A 26,382-nucleotide genomic window follows, 5' to 3' on the forward strand; every position below is an offset into this window, starting at 1 on the left:
CTGAAACTGTTAAATTTAACGTCTATACTACTAAAACTGCCCTCGACCATAGAGGAAACTAGTATAAAATCAATTGTTGACTCATAGGCCTCCCGGCAAAAAGTTTTCATAGAGGAGCCCACTAAATTATCCCCAATATTCATAATAGACACATTTCTACTATGCAAGGTCCTATTAAGGCAATTACCGTAAATGCTATGGGCAAAATGGGAGGCAGGATTACCCAACAAATCGACCAAACCGCATAGTTTGTTTTGTTTATGTTTGCATGGATGGATGTTGTAGTCTCGTAAATACCTCATCTTGGTGTTTTTGCATTTAGACATCTCCTCGATTGAGGTATTAACCTCATTTACAACCATGTACATTTTTGGGCCAAACTTATTATTGTAAAAGTTTATCAAAATCCAAGTTCCCATTTTCGGAAATTCAAAAACAAGGAGAAGGAAGAAAGGGCTCCTGTCATCAAATTTCCTTATTTTTAATGATGTTGTATTAGTTATTAAAGTTAAGTACTAAAATAACAGTGCATCAGGCTGTCATAATGATTCGGGCTCCATATTGTAATATTCCAAAGAAAAATGAGACAGTGAAATGAGTCGAGATAAAATATTTTGCTCGGGTAAATATTTAATGTCATCTAGAATCCACATATACCAAATTCCCAGTGTTCTACTGCCCTAAATTAATCTGAAAGCCAGTGGGAAGCTCGGCGACTGCAAAAGACTCTACAGACTGGATTTCAACTCTAAGGAAAAGCCTCTTCCAAAGTCAAACTCAGGAACACTTCCGCTATACACTTTTGGCACAGCACATTTTTCTTAAATAAGAAAATTAATTCTACTGTCCTTACACAACTCTCAGATCACTCATTTTACTCTGCAGTATAGTTTTATCTGGGAAAACACCAAAGGGCAAACATTTGACTGTAAAAAGCAAATTTTCTTTTCTGCTACTAAGGGATAGACAATTTAGGAAAAAGGGAAGTGTCTGTACGTTTTGATAGCATGATCAAGTAAGTATTCATTGTTGTATGGTTTGTCCTCTCCCAATTGCAATTGTTTTACCACAAATTGATTTTTTTACATTTTCGGAGGCAAGATGTGGTCTACTTTTTGATAACTCTGGTCCATATTATCAAGAAGGGCGTTAAAATTATCGCCGCTTTAGCGGCAGGAAACTGCCACTAAAGCGGCGATAATGGGCTTGATAATATGCCCTTGTGAATTCCCATAGAAGCCCATGTTGACACCAGAACATGGGCTTCTATGGGAATTCTCAAGGGCATATTATCAAGCCCATTATTGCCGCTTTAGCGGCAGTTTGCTGCCGCTAAAGCGGCGATAATTTTAACGCCCTTCTTGATAATATGGCCCTCTATGCTAATGAGGCACGCTATAAATCATTAACATGATTATGAGGGTAGGTCACTGTTTGCACCCAATATTTAAATTCAGTAGAATTGCTCGATGACCAGTTAGCATGAGCGCAATATTTACTAGTATAGTATCCGCAAGAATCAAACAAGTGCACTCTACGTTATAATAAACTCGAAGAAATAAAACGAGTTTCTCTTTCTCTGATTTGCATTCGAAAATACCTCCAAACAATGTACAGATATTAAATTAATAAAACAATTCTTATTTCAAGTAGCTGGACCTCTGATGTAAAACAATTCCATCAAGAGGTAACTGTTCTTTTTATTTCAACAGCACCTGCGAAGAAAGTAAACAAAACTGAGAAGACTTCTAAGCCAGGTAAAATAACCAATCTATATCAAACTATTTTCATGAAGAAAGACATGCAAAAGAATAACATTGGTTTGTTAATGGCAGCTCTTTGTGTAAAAGCAATGAAAACAGAGAGAAATGTAATATATGTAAATTTACTTCAGTGTTTGTGCAAAATGATAGCAAGAATCCTCCAAACTGCACACCTATTAATTATTGTGACTACTGCTCTGCTATTGAGTATCTTGTGCAGTCTTCAGAGTTAACACAATGTGTGTGAATTGTTTAACAGCGTAATCTGATTCGCTAATTGCAAATCACTATTTTTAGTTTCCTCCATACCGTACTAGTAAGAATGCACAATGAGAAATGTGGTGACCACTCATTGGTATTGGACCAACAACAGTGATAAGGAAGGCCAGACTCGGGGTATTACCTGTAAGGTATTGTATGATTACCACCGCATCAGCCTCCCTCATCCAAGTCCTAAAACCTTAAACTGTACCAAGCAGCTACACTTCACATCTATAAAACAACTTGGGGCCACATTACACAATAAGCGCATTTTCATTGTTTGTGCTAGGCGCACTTTTAAAAATGTGTGCCCGGCGTAAAAAATAAAAATACGCCCTATTAGGATGACTGTGCTGTCCCCAGGGCAGCCGCGAACTCGTGTTGGCCTTGGGGCAGCGCATTCAGCTGAAAAAGGGAACAACTGCTTTACAGCTCTGTGTTTTTACAGTGCAGGTGGCAACCCTCCCGCACTTTGAAGGAGGATTAAAACCCCATTTGCATGCGAGTGTGGCTCAATGTCAGTGCGCCCCCTTACAGCTTCTTTCCCTTTGTGCCCATGTCTGTAATATGGCGTGGGCGCAGAGGCAAAGGGTTCTACTCATTTGCATGGGGCACGGCCCCATGCAATTAAGGGAACGCCCCCTGCAGATAGAGCTGGCACTTTATGTGCGCCAGCCTTATCGGTATTACAGAAGGGACAGCACAAGTGTCTGTGGCCTCTTCTGTAATACCAATATGCCCCTGTGGCGGGCAAAGCGGGCACAAACGCCTGTTGCGCCCCTGGGTCCCTTTCTGTAATACACCCATAGATGGAATGCCATTAGGACTTGAGCACTGTCAGGTTTATTTACGAACAGCAGGTCGGTGTTAAAAAAAAACACCCAGAACAGAATCACCAAAAGCAGCATAACAAGGAACGAGCCAACCACCATCCAGGTGCACTGCTTTACACCTCAGAGAAGGTGCAAGTAACATAATGACAACTATTCAGGGATTCAACTGTCATAATGCAGCCCAGGAGGCAGCAATGAAACAAGTGAAATATGAAGAACCCCAGAAGTGTCTAAGTCCACAAGAGAGCCAATTTAGTCCAGTGACTCAGAGTGTACATCAGATATTAACACATTCCAGAGGGAACCAAAAGTCGTAGACATAGCTTTAAATCTACAATGGCCGCTGTGCAAAAAAGAAATTCTGTAAGCCCTTGAAGACAGTGCAACAGCGAATTCTCTGGCTAATAGGAATTTAAATAAAAAAATTGAAAAACTATGTCTTGGCTGACATGGACATCTCAAGGAATGTTTAGATAGAAATTGTGTCTGGACACAAGACCAACCTGTCTGAAAACAAATAAAAAAGGTCTCATAACATACTAAACCACCCAACTTTCATACCCTCCTAAATGAGGTTTTGGCTATCCGAAAGATCACTCTCACAGACAAAAGATGCTGAGTAATATCAAACAGAGGCTGAAAGGGAGTGACCTGCAGGGCACAAACTACCAGAGGCATGCCTCAAGAAGGTCTGAACAAATGCACTCACAGGCCTGTGACTGGCACAAATATAGAAGAGCCAAAAAGCCAAAGTAGAAGGGTTGGTTAATTCTCATAGGGCTCTTGAAGAAAATGCAAATGCCTCCAGATGGACAAGAAGGTGGCAAGTACCAGATCCAACAGGAAGCCAAGGAGCCTTAAAGGATCTGACTGCCTGAAGTGGTCTTGTAGGAGAAGCCAGGCTGTATTAAGGATGCATAGATGAAGGGGAGAGATTGAGCATTTACATGTTAATGTAGAAGGATAGGGGATTTGGAATCTGTGGGGAAGGCAGAGAGTCCTCATTAAAGGTTAACAATGGCAACCACTTATTGTTTCTCATACAGCACTGTGTACTAACGCGTGGGCACCTTCTAATACTAATAAATACCCTGAGCTCCTGTGCCCCAATTTAATAGCACTCAATTTACTAAACATTAAATGATGGAATGCTTAACTGGCCCTGCTGTGATTCAAGTTCTTAACCTGCAGATCACAATATCTTTGCAGACAATGTGATCTCAATGATCTGGAATTGTTGATACAGCCGGAATTGTTTTTAGAAGTTTTGATGCAGAGATGTTTGAAGCACTAGGTTTTATGCTGCTTTGTTAATTACAAGAGACCCTGGATGAGGTTGATGTTATGGGCATAGCCTCAGAGTATGGACTGAGAAGGTTTGCTTATGCATTTTTTAACTTTTAACTGTCATATATTAGAGTCATGTTGCTGAATTGGCTTCCCAAGAAGAACAGATATCAAAGTCAGTTTCAACAAACACAAATGGAGAACTGTCATCACATCTTTATATATGAACCAAAAGTGTTTAACTTGACAAGAGCATGATTAGCTGATACTATGAGATTTGAGTTTTCTTAGTAATAGTTCTCAGAAAGGGAAGGAATCTGCTAATGTAGATGATGAGGTGCTTCTCTCAGGTGGTTGAACTGGGCTGTCAGTTCTCACACATTCATCTTGAAAAGTCATGTATAAATGTGAAATTGGTTGGAATTTTGGGAAATTAGTGTGAATTCTGCTGTTTATTGAGTTGCAATTCTTTAAGGCACAGACTTGTAGGGTTGTATGAGTGAAATGAATGATTGGTATAGTGGACGTTGAGAACACACATGCTTTTAATGTATATCTGTGTGTCATCAGCATGCTAATGACTATAAAGTGAGCCCTATGGGTTTCATCTGGATGTCCTCACTTTAAGTTAATAAAAGAAGCCACTCATTGCTTCTTATATAGCAATTTGGTTAACTTCGGAATACTTTAACTAACATGAGCTTCTGGGTCCCAAGTTAATGGCACTCAATTGACCAAACATTAAATGATGGAATGATGAACTGCTCCTACTGGGTTTTAAGTTCTTGATCTGCAGATCACAACAAATGTTTGCAGTCGATGTGATCACCCTGATCCAGAATTGTCGTTACTGCCAGAAAGCTGTTCTCAAAGGGTTTGTGATTAGGAGCAAGGAAGGTTGGAAATATATCTAGTAGGATCTGGGGGGCAGGGGTCACCATGGTCAATAATGCAATAGATATCATCTGTGACTTGAATGATATCTACTTATGTGTTAGATCAGGCTCTGAGTCCTGTTAGTCATGAAAGAGGATGTGCCTGTCACCCTAGGTATTTAACTGAATAGAAAGATTTTTCATGGATCTTTCAAAGAATGGGTGATTGCAAATTAGACGGAAGATGCAGTCGTAGTCTGGATTAAGAATGGGGTTTTTGAATAGCAGAAACCTTGTGTGAGGAATGATCTGCTAATTTTGAAGCTGGGGGTGAGTTTGCCTGCCAATGTGTGGTTCAATAGCATCAGAGGCTTGGTGAGGATCCATTTGACTATCATCCTATTCATGGAATGTTGGTAGTATGTTCTTATTTTGTAGTGCTATTTTTCCATTGATCTTCTAAATGAAAAAAATACTAATGACCATGGACTTTTCAGTGGAATAGGGAACCTGTGAAACTAGGACAGGGTTAGCCTTGAAAATGTATGTGATCCTATTTGTGATTAATCAAGGTGGTTCACTAGTAAGTGGACTTGAACTGGTTCCTCATTTTCTTATACAAATCAGAGAATTTCGAGGATACGTGTGAAGCATGCTTTTTAGCTCCAACCCCAGACACAGCATGCAGTTTTCATCCATGCAATTCTCTTTCAAGCACCATTGGAAGTTTCTTTGGGAAGCCTCTTTATGCACTGATCCAGAACCTTGAGTCCTGTTTTCTGCTCTGCGTCATATAAACTAACATTATGACTTAGAGTAAAAATAAGGGCCTAACAAAGGAGTTTCAGGGTTTAAGGTGCATCAAGATAGATTTGATCCCATTGGCTAGTTGTGCACATTGTCAACCAGAGGATTGAGGTCTAATATTGGTGTCTTACTTGGTCTAAAGTTTGCAATCTTTGCATAATTGCTTTAACCCTGTGTGCTTCAATTTGTAAATATGTGTAAATGTGTGTATGTGAAAACAACAATGGTGACTAATAATATCGAAATGCATGTTCTGATGCATCAGCTTCATAGGAACCTTAAGTGGATTCTGCAATCCGGATCCAAGAATAACGCACACCCCATGCTGCTTTGAGTAGTCAGATAATGCTTGAGATACTCCTGCAGCTGGAAGATAATTCTGATCGGCAACAGACCAATCAGAAAGAAAAGAGGATGATATCCTTTCAACCAGCGGCGGCCCGTGCAGGTAGGAGTGGTGAGGCTGGGAGGGGGGATTTCGATAGACATACGAAGAGGGAAAATTAATTCTTTATTTAATTTTCCCTCATGGTCGCCTGTGGAATCCCTGGCCCCACCGCCCCAATGCTCTTACCTTCACGGGCCGTAGCTGCTTTCAACACACCCAGACACGAGTGTAAGGTTTCTATCTTGAAGTAAACATGCCACGTCTAACACACGGGTTCCCCCAAAGTTAGGCCTAGTTTTACTAACATTTTGTGCTATTGTTAAGCCACTTTTTTGGCACTGCCATGATGCAAAATCCTAGCCAAGATTGAAAGCACCATGTAAGAACCAATTTACGTGGTTTTGTAAAAAGTAACGCGATGCAGCGTCTTCTGCTGCATTGCATTATGATGGGTTAACTTGCTGCATTGCGTGGAAGATCAGTAAGTATGCCCCACTGTGCGTAGGCATTTAATCAAGCGACTTCATGGAGAATAGGGATGCATCTGCAAAAGAAACACAGTAATGCAGCCCATTTCACAGAAGAAAATGTGGTGAACATTATAGTACTAAAAGACCCCTATTTTTGGCATATGGTTGGCATTGCACTTATTTTCGGTTTTAAATTTATTATTGTTTGTATAGCCATAAAATGCCAAATAACATTAAGCCCCACGGTGCAACCCAGATAATACAAACATTAACATTAAAACATATTCATAATCAGATCTAGCACAGCTTCAAGTAACTTTAACCCAGGAATAAAACTATATACATGTAAACAAAAAAGTAAACCTCATCACAAGGAAACAAATAATACAGCAATACAACAGCCAGCTGTCATCAGTGCTTTATTTGTAAAAGGATAAATGCTGGTTCCAAAAGATCTCTTCAGAAGCCCACAGTCGGTCATATTAATTGTCGACGGTCCAAATACCAAGGCCGTGTATTCCTGGATCCACCTTAGACCTCTTTAATCCACTGCCAGACACTTCTTGCCAGTTCATCTCTTTCTTGCAGGGACCTGCGTTATCTCTTTTTGACCGTTTTTCAGTCTTTCTCTTCCCCCTTCTTTACCCTTTGTGTGTTTTTCTTCGAATTGCTCTCTATAAATGCCTAATGAAGAAAAATAAGGGCTGGCCCCCAGAAATGGGTGTTGGTGAGCCCCACCGGCAACCACTGGCTCAGATTAGCACTGGTTATCATAACAAGACCCTGAAACATAGCTGCCTGACAAAGGTGAAACATTTGACTCCACCCTGTTTACAACACAATGGACTGATAACTCAACAAATCTCTCATAACATTGGATAAGGGCTTGTCTCTATCGGAGTGAACCATACATCAATGATAATAAAAGCACACGGGGGCACTGATTTCAGCAGACACTACTGCAACGAAATCCGTCCTACATCTGCAACCTGTCAAACACCTTGGTAAAACAATTTCCAGACAGAGAAAGTCAGTCAAAGAGTCACATTTCAATAAAGTCAATAACTTGAAATTTACTTGGTTCATCTCTGAACAGTGTTAGCATGCAACAACATGTTACTGTTTACTTTCCCATGGTTTTACATACCTGGTTTACATTGTCCTCGGGCATTGTAACATAAGATGGTATTAAAAGCTCCATGTGTTCTGCATGTCACATACACATCGGTATTTTATGAAGTGCAGTTACAACAACGGTCCATTTGTCCGTCGCTGAGGTTTGACAAAGGTGTGCTCATCATTGTTATGTTTGAGTAACTTCAGGTCCACACATTACAGCTAGCGTCATAAGCCTTGCTCTGCTGTTTTCAACCGGCCACCTCCCAGACTCAGGGGATATATATCGGTATGATGGCCTTTTAGAGAGAAAATCATTCTTCTCCACATAGCTAAACTGAACTGTAACTTAACCAGCCCTAAAATGTAAAAGAACGTGAAGGCTCATCTCAACCTGCATAGAATATTCACATAGATATGTGCTTGTGGAGCCTGGCCTCTTTTTATGCCGAGGTCACGAGGAAATTACTGCATGGCCTTTGGCTCTGCCTATTTCAGTGTGGGTAATTTTTTGTCCATCCGGTTTTTCAAGGGGTTGGGGAAATGTACAGGTTATTCCATCTAGAAAAAGTGCTGGGGACTTTCGCTGCATTAGCAGCCAAGCTTCATTTGATTTTTGACAGGGGACAGTATGTAGTACAATACTCCCCTTGCCATAACCCCCCCCCCCTTCTCACCTGTCCTCTTCCGCACTCAACTCACAGGTGCCCACATATGTTTACAGCCTGCTCAGAGCAGGTGGTAAATGGCTAAATCAATGTGTTAAAACACAATGGAACTTAGAATCTCAAGTAGTTTTAAAACTGAAAAATGTGTCTCACAAGTTAGCTACCAATTCCATGGGGTATTACTCCTATTTGCACAGTACTGGCATATATTTAAATCATGGTAACCCCCGTATCATGCAACTTGTAATATGGCCTATTGGCAGATGTCTATGGCGCTTACTGATGAAAAGCCCGTTTAGTCATTCTGGAGCTTTTCTAGAGACACACACTGATGGGTCTTTTAAGCAGCAGGAAAGTGTGAATTTGAGAAAATCATTAGTGCACAGCCAATTTAGAAACTCCGCTCCCTAATACATAATGACTAAAGGATAATTAAGAAAGGTTTGTTAATTTTATTACAGAGCAAAAAAACCGAACATAAGTTACACCTAAACACAAATGTATAAAAATACAAATGAAACAACATAAAGTCAAATCCAGACAGCCAATTCAAATGGTTCAACATGAGCAAAACTATTACCTCAAGAAAGAGGATACAGACAATCAAGAAGCAAAGTACAAATTTCCCTGCATTGACGGTTAGTGAATAAAAAGCATCTAAATCTATCCCTACTCCATCACTAAGATGACATTCCTACGTTAATGAGTACGCATTTCAAATCTGGATGAAAGGTGTCAGTCGTGGCATCCTCCTAAGAAGTTTCTCTACCGTTGAGATGGGTCTAGTAGCATAAAGCTACCATCACAAGAGAAAGATCTCGTTCGGAGATGATCCCACTCCAAAGGCAAGGAAGATGTGGTCTTCATCCCTAATTCAAACAACCAGTTATCCACAGGTAGAATCCCCATGGTGCACCTTTTGCACCTATTCCACAATGGGTACAGTTTGTGAGCGTACTTTTCCAAGGTGTTCTCATTGTACATCCTTTGCAACAATTCCTCCTTGATCTTCTGCCTTCTCTTGTGTGAAACCAAATTCTTTCCTTTATCGCTCCTTGCCTAGCTGATAAAAAAAACATTTTTATTTTGTCTAAAGAATGCTTCTCCACCTAAAATGCAAAACGTGAGAAAGAACATATTTCACAGTGCAGATGAAATTCAGAACATTGATCCTAAAGTGAGAGTTTGTCAGGAGTTGCATTTTGGGCCTACAGCTTTAGCTAACATAAGAATGTATCATTTAAACATTACAAGTTGCAAATCTATATTTCATCTCGACTAGCACATTTACCAAATTATAGAAAGTATTATTATTAAACACATTTAGCACATGAATAATGTCAAACTTCACAACACAGCTTCTCCATGTTAGCGTTTTCTGATAGTTACATTTATTTCCTACATTAACTTTTCATAATACTACTTGTCAGTAAACTAAAATATGTCACATAGATACGTTAACATGGTGCACAATTCTAACACTCGCAATTACACAAGACACAATTATATGCAGGTGCTCTCTACATGTGATTACGATGCACCCCTACAAATTGGCCAAATGCATTAAAAACTCTCCACTCTATCATTGATGAAAGGTATCATTAATAAACTAATTTTTAAGGCCTATATCTCCATGAGTGAGGCAACAATGAAGGTACCTCACTTAGGATCTCAACATACCTTCAGACCACCCTGTTGGACTGTTTTGCAGCTGAGACATTTTTTGAGGCAAAACCAGAGGTTACTCACACTTGAAGTGGTTACCAAAAATATCCAGCATGGAATGGCTATACCAGACTGGGACTTAATTTACTTTTATCATGACAAAAAAAGTGCATTTTAGTCCCTCTGGTGCCTAGGAGCCTTAATTGTTATGTTTGCTCTCTTTAAATATGCCTAACATAGTAATAAAAGCAAAGCATGGCATAACTGTCACACTGTGTACTGGAGGGTTGTATGATACAATCATGCTTGCCTAAAACATCCATGACTTAGCAACACAGTCTGAACTATGACAGTATCTTTACCAAGCTTGCCTTTACGACGCATGCCTTTACAACGAATTTCATTGTAATGGCATGATTGCTAAAGGGATATCCGTGGTAAATGGCATTTCCCAGTCCACTTGCCCTGTGCTCTAGCACCAGATACCCCAGCCCTGTAAACCACCTCAGCCCTTACAACTACCCTGACCCCTCAACCTAAGCCTTAACACTCGGTCCCTGCCCCAAAATCTGCCCCTACCCACCGGCCTGAGCCCTAAAACCCTGTCCCCAGCCCAAAAAATGCCCTGACCCCCACCCCTGAAAACTGCCCTTCACCCCTGCCCTGAGCCCTAAAACTGAACCCGCCCTTCAAACTACCCCGCACCCCTGCCCTGAGCCCCAAAACCGATACCAACCTGCTCTTAAAACTACCTGCCCCTGCCAAAAACTATTCAGCTCCCTCTGCCATGAGCCCTAAAACTGACCCTCGCCTTGCCCTTAAAACCATCCCTGCCAATAAAACTACTCCGACCCCCCCTAAAGACAACACCACCCCTAAACCCCCCCAAACCAGACCCCAGCCTGACTTACTTAGCCATGTACGGAGCTTCATGTCCCAATGCTTCCATTTCTCTCCCTGTCCATCCAGACATCTAGACTGATGTGTGGTTAAGGCTGATGCGTGGTTTAAGCAAGTGTTGAGCCATTTGACTGGAAATGGTACGCGTGGCTCAACCTACGTTGTAAAGGCCGTTTTCCGTTCTGGAGGCCTCTGGTAAGGAAAAGTTTTTCTGGGACACAGTTTGGTGCATTTGCCTCTGATGTACCAGGACCTGTCCTATTATGGCTCTGTAAACTGGTCCAAGTACAGATCTTTTGTTCAGTGGTAGCGTTGGCAAGCTTCTCGGAGAGCTTTGTGTAGGGTTATGCGTGTTCAATATCATCACCACCAGCACATTAAGATAATAGTCCAGGACAGTGCTTCTCTTTATAAAAGTACTTTATTACTCAAATAGCAAAATGCTACCACCTCCAATAATGCTGGAATCCCCAACTGGTGTGAGGGTGTGAGTCTCTCATACTTCAAAATAGAACTCCCCCTCTAAGCACTCTACCCACCCCTTCCTCCCTTTGTCTTAGTGTCTTAGTCTCAGGGTTCACAAGGTTAATGTGATGTACTTGCTTTGATGGGTGTAGTGCTCTTGCTCCCATTTTTGCCAGCACACAGTTTCAATGGCTCAAGATCCATTTCAGTCTCTCACCCATCTGTGGTGGTGGAGCTCAGGGGCCATGTTGAAGCTTTTTGCTGCAGTAGGTTAGCTGGCAGTTAGTGTGGCCTTTCCGCACTGCATGCAACAGTCCGACTGGAGACGAACAGCTGTTGGCTGCATGACGAGACTCAAAGAAGCCATGGCAGGAGCAGGTGATTCTTGAGTTGACCCTATTATGGGAAAGGATGATCGCTCAGTACAGGAGGGCCTCAAGGATTTATTTATTTGTTTGTTTGTTGTGTAATGCGCATGAATCACCCCCAAAGGGATATCTCAGTGCAGCGGGAACAAAACCGATGGCAGTGGTCTAGGATACTAAAACAGTTCCGTTTGTAATAATTTCCTAAAATTGCGATGGGCAGTACATTCTCGTGGGTTTACAGGAAGTTTATTCCAAGGATGGGGGGCTAGAAATGAAAATGCACGGCCTCCTGAGCGGGTTTTCTTGATGCGTGGTATAGTGAGTTGTAGGTGTCCGTATATAGCTTTTCCTGAAACATGTCCTTATATAGGCAGAAGATCCCAGTCCTTATTTAGGCATTAGCCATGCTATCCAAATACAGGCATGGTCACCTACATCCGTCCACCCCAACGTCGCAACGAGTTCTTAGAAACCAGACCCTTAGCTCTTGGGAGTTCCCCTAGCACAGGATTATTGATTTCTCCAAAAACTCATTTATTATGCATGAACCGCTATTCCTTAAGAGTTCATTCCTGACGTCTTCCTCTGCCCGACTTTACGTCAATGCTAACATTCCAATGCACCTACCGGGTATAAATATACCTTCCCTTGCCCAAGCAATTAGGAGGAGACCTCGACTTTAGAGGAGCCCGTGTCCCAGCCTGACGGACTGACAAGAGACGCTGTCATCCCTGCTTGCAGAGAATCAATCTTCCAGTGTTCTGGCTCCTTTCGCGGGGTGTTAGAGTTCGAGACCCGGAAAGAGATTCCCACCTCTCTCATTCTCTTTTTTTATTGTTTTTATTGAAAGTACAAAAAACAAATACAAAGATGAAAAAACCTTTTCTCATGACCCACCACCCTGCCCGCCCTCTGCCCCCCCGACTCTAAAAACAACACAATAGACATTGGATGATGAGTAATCTGTCACAGTTACACAATGTCTGATATTACGAAAATCGAGAAAACAATGGACCAGGAGTAGAGAGAAAAAACGACGGAGAAAGAAAAGAAGAGAAAGAAAAGAAAGAGAAAAACAGAGACTATCTAAAAGGGATAGAAACTATTGTGCAATATATCCTACAGCATTAAAATGTATTGATGACATCAGCAGTATGAATACAAGAATGTCTCAACTAACATCCAACGAGATCAGATATTATTATGATTATATCTTAGGATATCCCCCATAGGAATATTTTTTTTTTTAAATAACAATATAAGAACTTTTCCAAAATCCCAGTTAAGTCTGTCTATCTAAGCCAAGCGGATAATGGTTGCCAGACAGCAAGGCCCTATTTATTCCCTGTTGCCCATTTTGGAAAATATAGCCTTTTCCATATTATAAGTAGAAATCAGTCGGGCTAACCGATGAGAGAATAGTGGAGGGTTAGGGTCCTTCCAGGATGACGTTACACAGAGATGCAAAATAGTCATAGCAACAAAAATAAGTGTGCCTCCATTCTTTCTGCAGACCTTGTCTTGCGTGCCTAATAGAACAGGCAGGGGTGTTAGTTGAATGTCCTGTGACAGAACTTTACTAAAAAAGTCCTCTATTTGGCCCAATAAAGGCGTAAGTTGGGGACAAGTAGCGAACATATGGATCAAGTCCGCGTTAAACTCTGCACATCTGGGGCAGAATGTACCCGTCCCCCATTTTGCAACTCTACCCGGTGTAATATATAGGAAGAAAGCGGTTTAAAAAAATTGTGGCTGCAGTTTGGCTGGTAGCAAATCACTCCTAGCTGATTGTATGGCTTGATTAAATGTGTTATAAGAGATATTTAGATACTTTTGACATTTATTGGCAGTGGCGAGCATATTGTCAGGCATCAAGCTAACTCGTTTAGTATATATGTAGCCGATCCTGGGCGGGGTAGAGTTTTGTAGTTTGTCAATCAGGTCTATTCTAGAGAAGCCAGCAGTCCCCCCCCCAGAGATAGAAATTGTCTTAAAGCTATGTATTTAAAAGATTGATATTCCCCCAATTGAAATTTAGTTTTCAGAGCACCAAAAGATTTAATACCATTGATGGTTATCAGATCGCCCATTTTCAATATGCCTGCACGATGCCATTCAGGCATATAAGAAGCGTTGAATATCGATGGTTGATTGGGGTTGTTGTTGAGAGGGGTGCAATAATTTTAACTACCCAACCCAAAAGTTTTCCTTATATTGGAAAAGACTTTAAAGAAATTAATTAGTGTCTTAAATCTTACCAGCTTGTAATAGCCATAGGAGAGCTGCCTCCAAAGGCATCCACGGGTCTCTTCACCCAGAAGCAATTGATAGGGTGATGGTAGACCTGGATCTGGGGTATGTAGATGTTCTTGCAGCAATTCTGCGTTATATTGCATGGCTGTAGCCCAGTAATACAATTTCAGATTAGGTAGTGCCCAGCCGCCCCTCTCTCGGGGAAGAGATAGCAGTTTAAAAGCTCGCCTTGGCCGGGAATATGCCCAGACAGATTTAGAAAAAATATGGTCAAATTTTTGTAGCATTACTATGCTCATCTCCAAGGGAATGGCCCTAAAAAAGTAGAGCAGTTTAGGAAAGTAGGTAATCTTGATGACATTGCATCTCCCTACAATGGTAAGGTGTAAATTGTTTAGTCGTTTAAGTGCCCGTTTAGTTTCAATAGCTAATGGGGTCAGATTTTTTTCTGCAATAAGATCGGTATTAGCTGTTAGAGTGACCCCCAGATATTTTACAGACTGTATCACCCGGTTGTCTGCCCAGTCAGTTTGATTATTGTTGATGATCTGGGTTTTACCTTGGTTAAGGGCTTATCCTGATACCTTCACAAATTTTTGGGCCTCTAGTTCTAAAGCGCTAATGGCAGTCACAGGATATGGGGTGACCATTGCCAGATCATCGGCATGGGCCATGATTTTAGTGTCTAGCCCAAATCTGCTCACCGCTCGGATAGTTTGATTGTTTTCTATAGCCTTTATAAAAGGATCTATATAAAGGGTGAAGAGCAGAGGTGAACACGGACACCCCTGACGGGTCCCTCATGATATTTTGATCTGTTAACTAATATATTAGCTGTGGGATTACTATAAAGAGCTTGTATGGCTTGAATTGCTTTTGGTCCAAAGCCCATTTTCTTCATAACAGCCCAAAGAGACGCCCAGGAGACCCGATCAAACGCTTTCTCAGTGTCAAGTAGAATTAATGAGATCGGGTCTCCCGTTACTTGAGATGCATCCAACAGTATAATAGCTCTCTAAATATGTTCAGTTGTACTTATTTTAGGGATAAACCCATGTTGCCATTGCGAAACCAGGGTCTCTATTCTCAATGATAATCTTGAAGCAAATACCATGGCATATATCTTTGAGTCACAGTTAATTAGGGTAATTGGCCGATACGATCCCATTTCTAAAGGAGTCTTTTCTTTTTTTGGGAATATCACTATCTTGGCATTAGACCAAGAATCCAGAGGAGGTGCTCCACTAAAAATAGATTCTACCAGTGCACTAAAAATGTTTTTAATCTGGGGGGCAAATATTTGATAAAACTCCACCGGTATGTGATCTGCACCTGTCGCTTTCCCATCCGGAAGGCTTTCTAAGGCTTTGGCTATCTCTTCCCATCCAGGGAGTTTCCTCAAGTTGGTCATAATCCTCAGGGTTAAGTGCCCCCAGGGTAATCTGGTCTAAATAGGCCAGATTTTCCTCTTCTCTCAGTTTTGTTGTCCCTGTGTTATCTTCTGAAAAGAGACTCTGGGAAAAGTCACAAAATGCATTACGGATCTTACTTGCATCTTTTGTGATCCCTCCAGTATTAAGCTGGATCGCCTGAATTTCACTAGCAGAAACCTGTTGTCTAATTCTGAGAGCGAGTTGGTGGCCAATGTTATCGCCACATTCATATATTTTGTCCCTGGCAGAGGCCCATTTCTTAGCAATTTTTTCAGCACTTATGGACCCTAATTCTGCCTTACTAGGTATTACTTCCAACTGAGCATTTTCAATTTCAGCCCCTAGATTAACTGCTAAAATTAATTTTTCCTCATCTTTTTTAATCTTGTCATGATCCCTTGCTAGTTGTGCTTTATCTTTTTTGTTCTGTCTTATGGAATACCGCGGGGTTTCGCCTCGAATACCCGCCTTCATTACATCCCATACGGTTCTCACTACTGCTAATCCTGCGTTAATTTCCCAAAACTCTTTAATCCACCCCTGCATGTGTGAGCGGTAACCCTCATCATACAATAGAGCTTTTTCAAAGCTCCAATTCGAGGTTTCTTTCCTAAGCCCTAGCCCACTAATGTTCAGAATATGGGGGTTATGGTCTGACATAAATAGTGGGGCCATCTCAATAGAGCAGTTTTGGAGTATTGATGTAGACACAAGAAAATAATCTAATCTAGCAAGTGAGAGGTGTGGAACCAAGAAATATGTGTACCCCGGATGAGTGGGTTTTAAATTAGCCCAGACGTCACTAAGCCCATGTGTTTGTATAAGATTAAGTAGGGCCTGATAAACTTTGGGCTTCCTGCCTGTGTACGACCAATGATCAGTTGCCTTCCAGTTGCTGGGTAAATTAATATTCATATCCCCAGAGATTACCATTGGTAAGGGCCAGTGGGAAAGTTCACCCGTGATCCAGTTGATGACCCCAGGGTCATCAGTGTTACTCCCATAAATGGAGCATAGTGTAAAGGCTAAATTAGGGGGAAGATGATACTTGGTGATAACCCACCTACCCAGAGGATCAGACTTTACCCTATTGGAAGTCAATGGATGTCTATATTGACCCAGCACTCCAACTCCTCTCGTCTTTGCCCCCTGGGAGGTTCCCCCTATAACCCTATACCCCAGTGAGTTTAATAAGTGCTTCTGGGATCCCTCCACATGTGTTTCTTCCAGGGTGATAAGTTCAGTTCCCAAGAAACTTAAACCCTGGGCTACTCTCTGCCGTTTTAAAACATCATTTAGGCCACATATATTAACTGACACAATTTTTAAGGAACATTGTTTGTTCATATTATCTGACATCTGTTTACTGTTTTTCTCCTAGCTGTATATCCTGTGCTACCAGGCCATTGGTGATTCTCACAGTATACTAATATTTTTACTTTTTTGCACCCTTTTCCCTTTTTTTCTTTCCCTCCCGTTTCCTCTTTTCTTTTCTTTTACCTTGTGATCTACCCTTCTTTTTTTGCATTTTATTTTCATTATCTGATATCAAATTTACCAGTGTCGTAAGCCCCATCATCAACGATTCGTGACACCCCCCCCCCCCATTTAGAGCAATCAGGAAAATCCTGAATGATGGTTGTCAGTTAGGATGCATCGCCGCTAGGCTACGCCCTTGAATTAGACAAAATACTTAATTGGCCTTATATCTCAAATTTCTAAGCCCCAGAGGATGAGTTGCCCAAATTCACAAGAAGAGGGGAAACATTTTTAAAAAAATTATCAGATTACACCATCAAATTATTAGGCTCATTTTCCTAATTTATCGCTTTATGCTTTTTATCCCTGACATTTTTTTCACCCCTCTAGATTATTAAATTATTATCTTATTTTTTTTTCGCCTTGATCTCCCCTAGGTACTCCCCTGCCTTGACCTCAGACATAAAGACACGTGTGGTCCCATTCAGAATCACCTTTAGTCTGGCAGGATTCATTAAAAACACTTGAGCACCTAGCTGTTGAAATGGGGTGATTAATTGGCGCAGATGCCATCTGCGCTCTACATTTGCATGGCAAAAGTCAGGTTTGGTGAAGAACGTAACCCCATTAGCCCCTTTCGGAGAATTCAGACTGGCCTGATCATATACATATTGCCTAAGGAGGAAGTTCCCAAAGAACACTAAAAATGCTGTAGGCTTTCCATCAGAAGGATTACTGCCATTTCGATTCATTTTAATGTTGAAAGGGAATTGGTGCGCTCGCTGGATTTCGTAATCCCAGTTCCAGTTTGTTTGAGTCGGGAAATTTTTATGCAGTAGTTATACAATGTAGCGCATTGGGTCATCACCCTTGGCTCCTTCCAGAATGCCTAGCAGTCGCAGGTTGTTCCTGCGTTGATGGTTTTCCTGTTCCTCTATTTTTACCCTGACATCTGCCAGACATGCCTCATGAGCCGACCCCTGATTTTTAAAAGTGGTTACCTCTGTTTCAAGGCTCTCTGTATGACCCTCGACCATACTAACCCGGTCGCTTATGTCAGTACATAGTTTGTTTAGTTTTCGCAGGCCCCCCTGTAACTTTTTGACTGCCCCCTTAGCAGCTTGATTGTCGGAGCAGACCTCTTCTTGAAGGTTCTTAATAGAAGCCAAGATTGAAGATAAGGAGGGTTCTGTCGTAGGTTCTGCTACAGTTTTAGCAATCTCCCAGACCTGTTCCCCTTCTTCACATGGAGGATAAGACATCTGTGAACCCGAATTGTCCCACTTGAGCTGACTCCGCCTTATGGGGGGGTCTCTATTCTTCACCTGACGTTGCACCATCCCTGTGTCTTTAGAAGGGTCAATACTGATGTCTTCACTAGAGCTGGAACTGATTTGCTCACCGTCAGAGGTGGATAAAGAACCATCCGAAACCGAATAAAAGTGTTCACCATTAACTTCTGGAGTCCAAGGAGCTCTGGGGCCGGGATTAGGTTCTACTCTAAGGATGTAGTCACTGATGCCTTTTGTTAGATGGTTTACCCCGGTTCCGCTTGCGACCATCGACTTGATGGAATCTGAGTCTGGGGGGCTGGCAGCATTTTCAGAGGGTTGCACACAAGTGAGTGAATTGGCGGGTAACTTTTCCAAGGTCACTGAGCCCACTGTGTGATTTTGGTCTATAGTCTGCTCACCGAAAGATTTCTCCCTTTGTAAGAGAGTGCCACTTTCTTGAGGCTCAGGTGCTCCCAAACATCTACCAGCAGGTGATCTGTGTGGGGTGTGGGGGTTGGGGCGTTACTCAAAGTAGCGTCAGAATTAGTAGATGATGTCTTAGGTCCCACAAAAATTTCTACAATTGTTGGTTGAGTACCCTCCTTAGCCCCCCGGATGCTCCCACTGCTCCCAGTTTTTCCAGTAGCCTGTTTTAAATAGTTAGTTTCCCTTTTACCTTTTGTAGAATTATCAGGTGCAGCACCCTCCCCCGAAGCGTTGCTGTTTGGCGTGGGCTGAGGCACCTTTGGCTTATTGCTTTTCCCAACTCAGGGAGCCCTGGACAACATCTGCTGCTTCTGGAGTGGTTTTCTGATTGAGGAGATAGATCTCCGAACACACAGCAATGGAGCCGAGCAGCACAACAACAAAAGGCAGCAAAAAAGTCCAAGCGCACCTCCCAGTGCAACGTGTCCTCGGTTTCGAGAGCCGATCTGCAATGCTCGCGTCCCACTCTCTCTCAGGTCCAGGAACAAAAATCCCAGAAGGAGCGCAACCGGTGGTGAAACAATGTAGCGAACGATCAAGAAGCGGCTGAAAGATTGTATCGTCTCTCCCAGCGTTTCACCCAGCGCGGCGTTGCATACGAATTCCCGATTTCTCCGGGATGACGAGCAGAGCAGCTGCGCTCGTATCCTGTTTGTTCTCAGCCTCGGCATCTTAGAACAGTCCGCATGGCCGATTGTCGAGCTGTATGGCGTGCGCGGCTGAGCGACGAAGAATCAAACTGACACCATCTTGCCCCGCCACCTCTCTCATTCTCAAGGTATGGATCTGACTAGAACCTAGAGGGACTCTTGGGATACCAGACTTGGCATACCAGACTATGGCATACCAGACTATGGCATACCATACTATAGCCTACCATACTATAGAATACATCACGTGCTTCTTACCTTGTACTACACTTAGGTTAGGTACACTGGGGTAGAACTAGCTAGAGAAGCATCTTATGAGTACTCGCATTTTTAGCTTATGTTATTTATGTATATGAATATATGTGTCAGAGCTAAAAGATAATGCTAGCGCAGTATTATTTCTTTCTACTGCTTACGCTGTACATAATATATCTCGCATACTGCCGTACGATTGTAACAGCGCCTATCTCTTACATGAGAAACAAGACTGTTCAATAAATCCTTTTATTGAAATGCCTGTCTATTCTTCTGTGAAACTCTGAAGAAACTAAGCATGCACAATTAGCTGACTGAAACTGTTATCTGTTGTTTCCACGATTTTGAGAGTGTTCCGATTCTAAAGGGAAACAAAGTTGTCATGTTCTGCACACAACTCGATTAGCACACACGTATCTGCATAAGCGCACTGGATCTTGCCGCTAGGAATCTGTTTTCACTAGTGTGAGAAACTGGGCTATTCATTGAGAGGGGTGAAAGCCGGACTTCAGGAATAAATAAATGCCTTCATTAGAATGAACCACCAAAGTCACTAAATAAACCTGTGCCTAACTCTTTGGTAGCATGGCACAAAAGCAGTCAGGCTTAACTCGAGAGGCAATGTATAAGGTTTTTATGGATCACTCAAACAGTAATATAGTGAATACATAACAAAAGAACAATCCCAAATCAATTTTGAAAATTAGAGTACAGTTTAATAAATAAAATTACATCAAATTGACAAACACGCAATCAGTAGAACCCGGGTTATGAATTTGTAAAGTTTTAGATAATACCAGTGCCAAAAAACACTAAGCACCAATTGTGTTTATATAGTCCTGCTAGGCCATGGAAAGTTTACCTTCTACTTAGTCCAATTCCATGTGGGTGCCTCAGCTGTGCCTTCACATTGGCAGGGGCTGCAAGGAGATCATTGTTGGTGCAAAGAACAGGTCACCTCCGAGCTTCATGTTGACAGAGGAGATGTGGCAAGTTGTTGCTGATGCACAAAGCAGGTCTCTGTTGGAACTTCATGCTGATGAGAGATGCGGGCAAACATTGCTGACACGAAGAGTCTGCTCTTGGTCGTGAGAAGACCTGGAAAGGTTATTTTCCAACATGAGGAGTCCTGAAGCTGTAGATTTTCACCTGGAGTCCAGTTCTTGCAGTTGATAGGTTGGAGGAGTGCACCCTGACACCCTTTGAAGATCACAATGGGCTGAGTACAACCCCCAGGCCATCATGTTCATGGGAGGAGCACTCTTCCCCACAGCCAAGGCCATTTGTCCCCTGTCTGGAAGGAATGCACATCATACCACAGGAGAGCCATTAACAGTCATTTGAATCTGGGGACAGGAAGAAAGGAATGTTTGTTTTAGACAGGAAAATGCCAACTTAATAAATGTACCAGTTTTAGAATAGTAATTTAAAATCCGAAATTACTAATATGGAGAGTTTTAAATGACCATTCAGATGAGTGGAAGACATATTTCTTAATCTGCTTTCAAACTGAGTTATCACTTTTTAAAAGTAATAAGGTAACCCAGTGTTAGTGTATGGGAGAGGTAGCCATCCTGCAGTAAAAAATAACTTTGGGAGGTTTTCTCTGCCAATAATATCAAAAACGTAACTACACATGTCCTTCCTTTAAATACTTTGTACCCTTCTGTATGAGCCTTGTAAGTATTAAAAGGGAAAGCTTGAGGCTTGCAAAAGGCATATTTTGCCAGGGTGAAATAGCAGTTTAAAACTGCACTATTGGCTGTTATTGCTCGCTTGATGCATGTTTTACACTACTACTTTAACGATTGGCACTACTAAGTAAGTAATTTTTATTATGCATGATTAATTAAAACCGTTGCATTCAGTACATTATAGGTTGATATCAAAAGAAGTTACAATAAATAAAACTATTAAAAATAAGTACAAGATTAAAAGGAGCCTTTATATTGGAATTAAAAGACATAAAACTGTTCCGAATATAGTAGCACTGCTGTCACAAGATTGCAGGCCCATTTGAAGACAATGTATGAACTGCGTAATTTTTTAAACCTGTGGAACGGACCAGTTCAGAGTCTGCTGTAGTCGTTAGTAGGTCTCTACTGTTGGCAGCAAGAGCTTTTCCATTCTCTGTGCTGTCAGATCAAAGAATTTTGTAAGGCGACAGTTTATCTGCACTAAGGAGGGATTAAAACACATCATCACTGCCTGTCTGCAGGTCCTTACTCCGTGCTGCTTAAATAGAGGTTTTAACAGACTTTTCCGTATGTCATCTAGCTTCTTGCATGTGCATATAATATGAATAAAAGTCTCAGTGTCATTCGCACACAAACAGCACAAGTGATCGGGCCCTCTTCTTTCCCATGGTGGCATGAACGGGTTGATCGGACCGACTCCCAGCCGTAACTTTAGAAGTTTTTCTTTGGTCTCGAGCTTGATTCCGACCTTGAGGTAAGGCTGAGGTTTTAGAGCATCGTAGTTGTTAAGCACGGCCCAGCCGTGAGCTCTCTTGGATACGGATTTCTTGTCCTCTATAGCCGACATGAGCCTTGTCGATTTTGTTACTATTTTTTTAAAAGCCAAATGGCCCATTGGGGTGTTCCAGGCGTCTGCCAGGCCAAGCGCCTGCAGAGAATTCTGTAGGTAGACGTCAACTGGTAATTTTCCAGTGCAGGACAGCTCTAGCCAAAGTTGGTTGTTCAAGGTCCCTCTTTCACCAGCTCTGATTTTGTGCCAACTCTTTAAGAAAGCTCCCTGCCTTTCTATTTCCTGTTTCTGGATTTCAAATTCCAGCCTTATTTGGGCTGGTGAAACATATTTAGGGAGCTGGAATATCGCCCGGTAGGAGGTTGCGAGTATACAGTCGAGGGTAGTGGCATCTCTTCCTGTCATGGATTCGCTCCCGTAGGTGATTACTGGTTGTAATTTTGCCCGTAGAACCTTTAAAAGGGGGTCAAGTGTTAAGTCCGTCCATCGAAGTTGTAAGGTGAGTGTAGGGCGCACCAAGCAGGCCACTAGGGCCTGGGGCATTGTGCCGCGGTGTTTGCGGTAGTTCAGTCCTAAGTGCCGTCTTCTCTGTAGGAGGGCACTTTAACGCCTTCTAATCTAGCCCAGTGGGTTAATGTGCAAAGTGTCTCTCCTTTCTAAGCAATTCTCCGGTGGGTCTGGGCCAGCCCCTCCCTCCCGGGTGGCGATTGCTTTCACATTGCAATAGTGGCGCCTCTGGCAGTGTGCAAAGAAATGGAGGGCTCCCTCTCAACTTACCAATTGAGGGTGTGTGTGTGAGAAATAGCTCCATTTACTAGGGACTTATAAGTACTTTAATGTGCCAATTAGGTGTACACCAAATTACCATGTTTGGAAGAATAAAATTAAAAGTTTAAAATTCAGTATTTGGATCCGGAGTTGTAAAAATATCAAAACACTATCCATTAAGGCTCAATTGTAATCAAAACTCATTGTAAGTCAAAAGGCACAGTTGACCAGTCTCTAGAGACCTTTATTGGCTGCATAGCAAGGGAAACGGCCTTAACAATGTGGGCTCAGCCATACGTGCCATTCCGAAACAAGCCAAACCATGCTTGCTTTAACCACGCATATGCCTTAACAACGCATATGTGGGATTAACGTAATGTGCGGTCTAGATGCCGAGCGGATGGGCGGGAGAGCAAGACAGGAAGAGGAAGGATGATTGGGAATCAAGAGAGGATGTGGTGAGGTAAGTGGGGCTGGGTGTTGGGAGGGTGTGGGTTGGGTTTTCAGGGTGGGGGTAAGTTTTAGGACTCAGGAGGGGGTCGGGTTGTTTTTTGGGGCAGGGAGCAGTTTTAGGGCTCAGGGCGTTGGGCTGGGTTGGGTGCTTCAGGGATTTAGGGGACAGTTTTTAGGGATGGGGGCTGTGGTAGGGTAGTTTTTGGGGAGTGAGTTTAATTCTTAGGGCTCATCGCAGGGGGAAAAGGGACAGTTTACACAACAGGGGTGAGGGGTATGATCTTTAGCATGCATGTCCATTGCCCATCATGTCTTTACCACGAAATTGCGTGGTAAAGGCCTGCGTGATGAAGACGCAGTCATGGTAGAGACCGCTTAGTAAAGGCATGCATTGTTCAGGCATGAGTTTTATCATCATGCAACCGGATAGCAATGATCAAGATTGGATGTAACTTGAAGCTGTGGTTTCTCCCAGATCATGATTTATGGAGGGTTGTTGCTTAGGCACTCTGTTTGGTTGACCGACAATGGAGAGGATTTATGGATAGGGATGTCTTTATAGAGGATATATTTTGAAATGCGTCAGTTTAGCTAATTCTTCCAGGAAGAAATGAAGTGTGAAAAGTCAAAATCCCTAAAACCTGGGACAGCCATCTAAAGAATAGGGATTACATCACTGGTTCAGACCCGTCAAAGTTTTATGCAGGAATGTGAAAACCTTATAAAGTTATTTTTATAGTGAAGGTTATACAATTCTAAAATGCAATTGATGTTATCTTTCTTTAATTTATAAAATGCTGCAAGAATTAGGTGCCTATGCTTTCCTAGCATAAATTAGCTAACAAAAATGTTAAACCAAACATGTCACTTTTAAAATGATCTTTACACAAACATGCATCTAAGGTAATTTGGTAGACACATCAGGTAAGATTTTTACTTTTCCCACAAGTTGTTTTAATGTCTCAGTGGACTCTCAACAATACTCCTACTCTGGAGACACGTGAAGCTTATTTATGGCATGGATATTGCCATAATCCATAATGGTTTATGGCAAAACAGCCAGAATATGCCTTTATCTCAGAAAATGTGAACCACTCTCAGTGACACAGATGAAACACTATTAGGTCCTAGTACACACAGGATAAAGTTCAATACTGTGTATCATACATAAAGATTGACACAAATCTGGCCCCAACTATCTCCAAACATTTGCGACTCTATACCAACCAATGGGAATCTTAAATCTACCAATGCTTATCAACTCATTTCATCTGCATACATAAGACTGCAATTGGGATGTAAAACATAAAAATGCACATGCCCATGTTTTTGGAAAGCCTGTCATCTGCACTGAGAAGTCCAGAAGACCACTGCAAAAGACCACCACCAATTCATGAATGACCTGAAAACTGTCCATCTACTGAAGGATTTGCCCCACCAACTAACTGTCCGACTATTTGACAAAGACTTTCATTGTTTTCTTGTTTAATATGTTTCATCATTGCATAACTTTAATTCTAAAATTTCCCTTTCTTTTATCTTTGAGTATCACTTAAACTAGCATTTTTCTTTTTGCTCTCTCATATGTTCCACTCTCACGGTGCTCTGAAATACCAGTTTGGCAATATGTAAACCTTCTACAAAACTCTATAAATAAATAAACCAATAAATAAATAAATATTAGGTCCTCTTCAATTCTTAGCCAATCTTGCTACTCCTGTTTGCAATTGGACTACTTATAAGTTCTGAAGGCCACTTTGTTCTTATCAATCAATCAATCAATCATAGCATTTGTAAAGCGCACTACTTACCCGTGAGGGTCTCAAGGCGCTGGTGGGGGGGGGGGGGGGCTGCTACTGCTCGAAGAGCCAGGTCTTGAGGAGTCTTCTGAAGGTCAGCAGGTCCTGGGTCTGCCGTAGGTGGATGGGGAGGGTGTTCCAGGTCTTGGCAGCGAGGTGGGAGCATGATCTGCTGCCGGAGGTCGCTCTTCGGATGTGGGGGACTGTGGCGAGGGCAAGGGCGGCAGAGCGGAGCTGGCGGGTGGGGGTGTAGAAGCTGAGTCGTCAGTTGAGGTACGCAGGTCCGATGTTGTGAAGTGCCTTGTATGCATGGGTGAGGAGCTTGAAGGTTATCCTCTTGTTGACTGGGAGCCAGTTCAGGTCTTTCAGGTAGGGGTGATGTGGCTGCGGCGAGGGATGTCGAGGATCAGGCATGCAGAGCCATTCTGGATGCGTTGAAGCCGTTTCAGGAGTTTGGCTGAGGCTCCAGTGTAGAGGGCATTTCAGTAGTCCAACCTGCTGCTGGCGAGGGCCGGGGTGACTGTTCTTCTCGTTTTCGGTAGGGATCCACTTGTGGATCTTGCGGAGCATGTGGAGGGTGTTGAAGCAGGAGGAAGAGACGGCGTTGACCTGCTTAGTCATGGAGAGGGTGGAGTCGAGGATGACCCCTAGGTTGCGTGCATGGTCGGTGGATGTTGGAGCTGTTCCCAGTGCGGTCGGCCACCAGGAGTCGTCCCAGGCCGAGGGGGTGGATCTGAGGATGAGGACCTCCGTCTTGGCTGAGTTCAGCTTCAGTCGGCTGTTCCTCATCCATTCGGCAACGGCCTTCATTCCTTCATGGAGGTTGGTTTTGGTGGTGTGGGGGTCCTTGATGAGGGAGAGCGTCAGCTGGGTGTCATCAGTGTAAGATGATTTTGAGGTTGTGCAGTCGGGCGACATGGGCGAGCGGTGCCATGTAGATGTTGAACAGCGTTGGGCTGAGGGATGAGCCTTGGGGTATGCCACAGATGATCCCGGTGGCTTCGGAGTGGAAGGGGGGGAGGCGGACGGTCTGTGTTCTGCCGGAGAGGAAGGAGGTGGTCTAGTCCAGGGCCTTCTCCCTGGATCCCGCCGTCGTGGAGGTGTGTGCGTAGTGTGTGGTGGCAGACTGTGTCGAAGGCGGCTGACAGGTCCAGGAGGATGAGGGCTGCAGTCTCTCCG

The 26,382-nt window shown here is 42.7% G+C and overlaps 1 protein-coding gene across 50 annotated transcripts in view; it reads left to right on the plus strand.

The window, feature by feature from the left end:
* LOC146820883 (uncharacterized) overlaps positions 1 to 26,382 on the plus strand; it is a 1,936,624-nt gene that overhangs the window by 1,143,316 nt on the left and 766,926 nt on the right. For all 50 annotated transcript variants that reach the window (XM_085611721.1, XM_085611696.1, XM_085611722.1 and 47 more), the window contains one exon: positions 1,713 to 1,757. In XM_085611721.1, the coding sequence (XP_085467847.1) occupies positions 1,713 to 1,757 (45 nt within the window). The remainder of the gene's footprint in view (positions 1 to 1,712; positions 1,758 to 26,382) is intronic.

This window comes from Triturus cristatus, chromosome 6 (assembly GCF_964204655.1).
Source record: "Triturus cristatus chromosome 6, aTriCri1.1, whole genome shotgun sequence".
NCBI classification, from domain to species: Eukaryota; Metazoa; Chordata; class Amphibia; order Caudata; family Salamandridae; genus Triturus; species Triturus cristatus.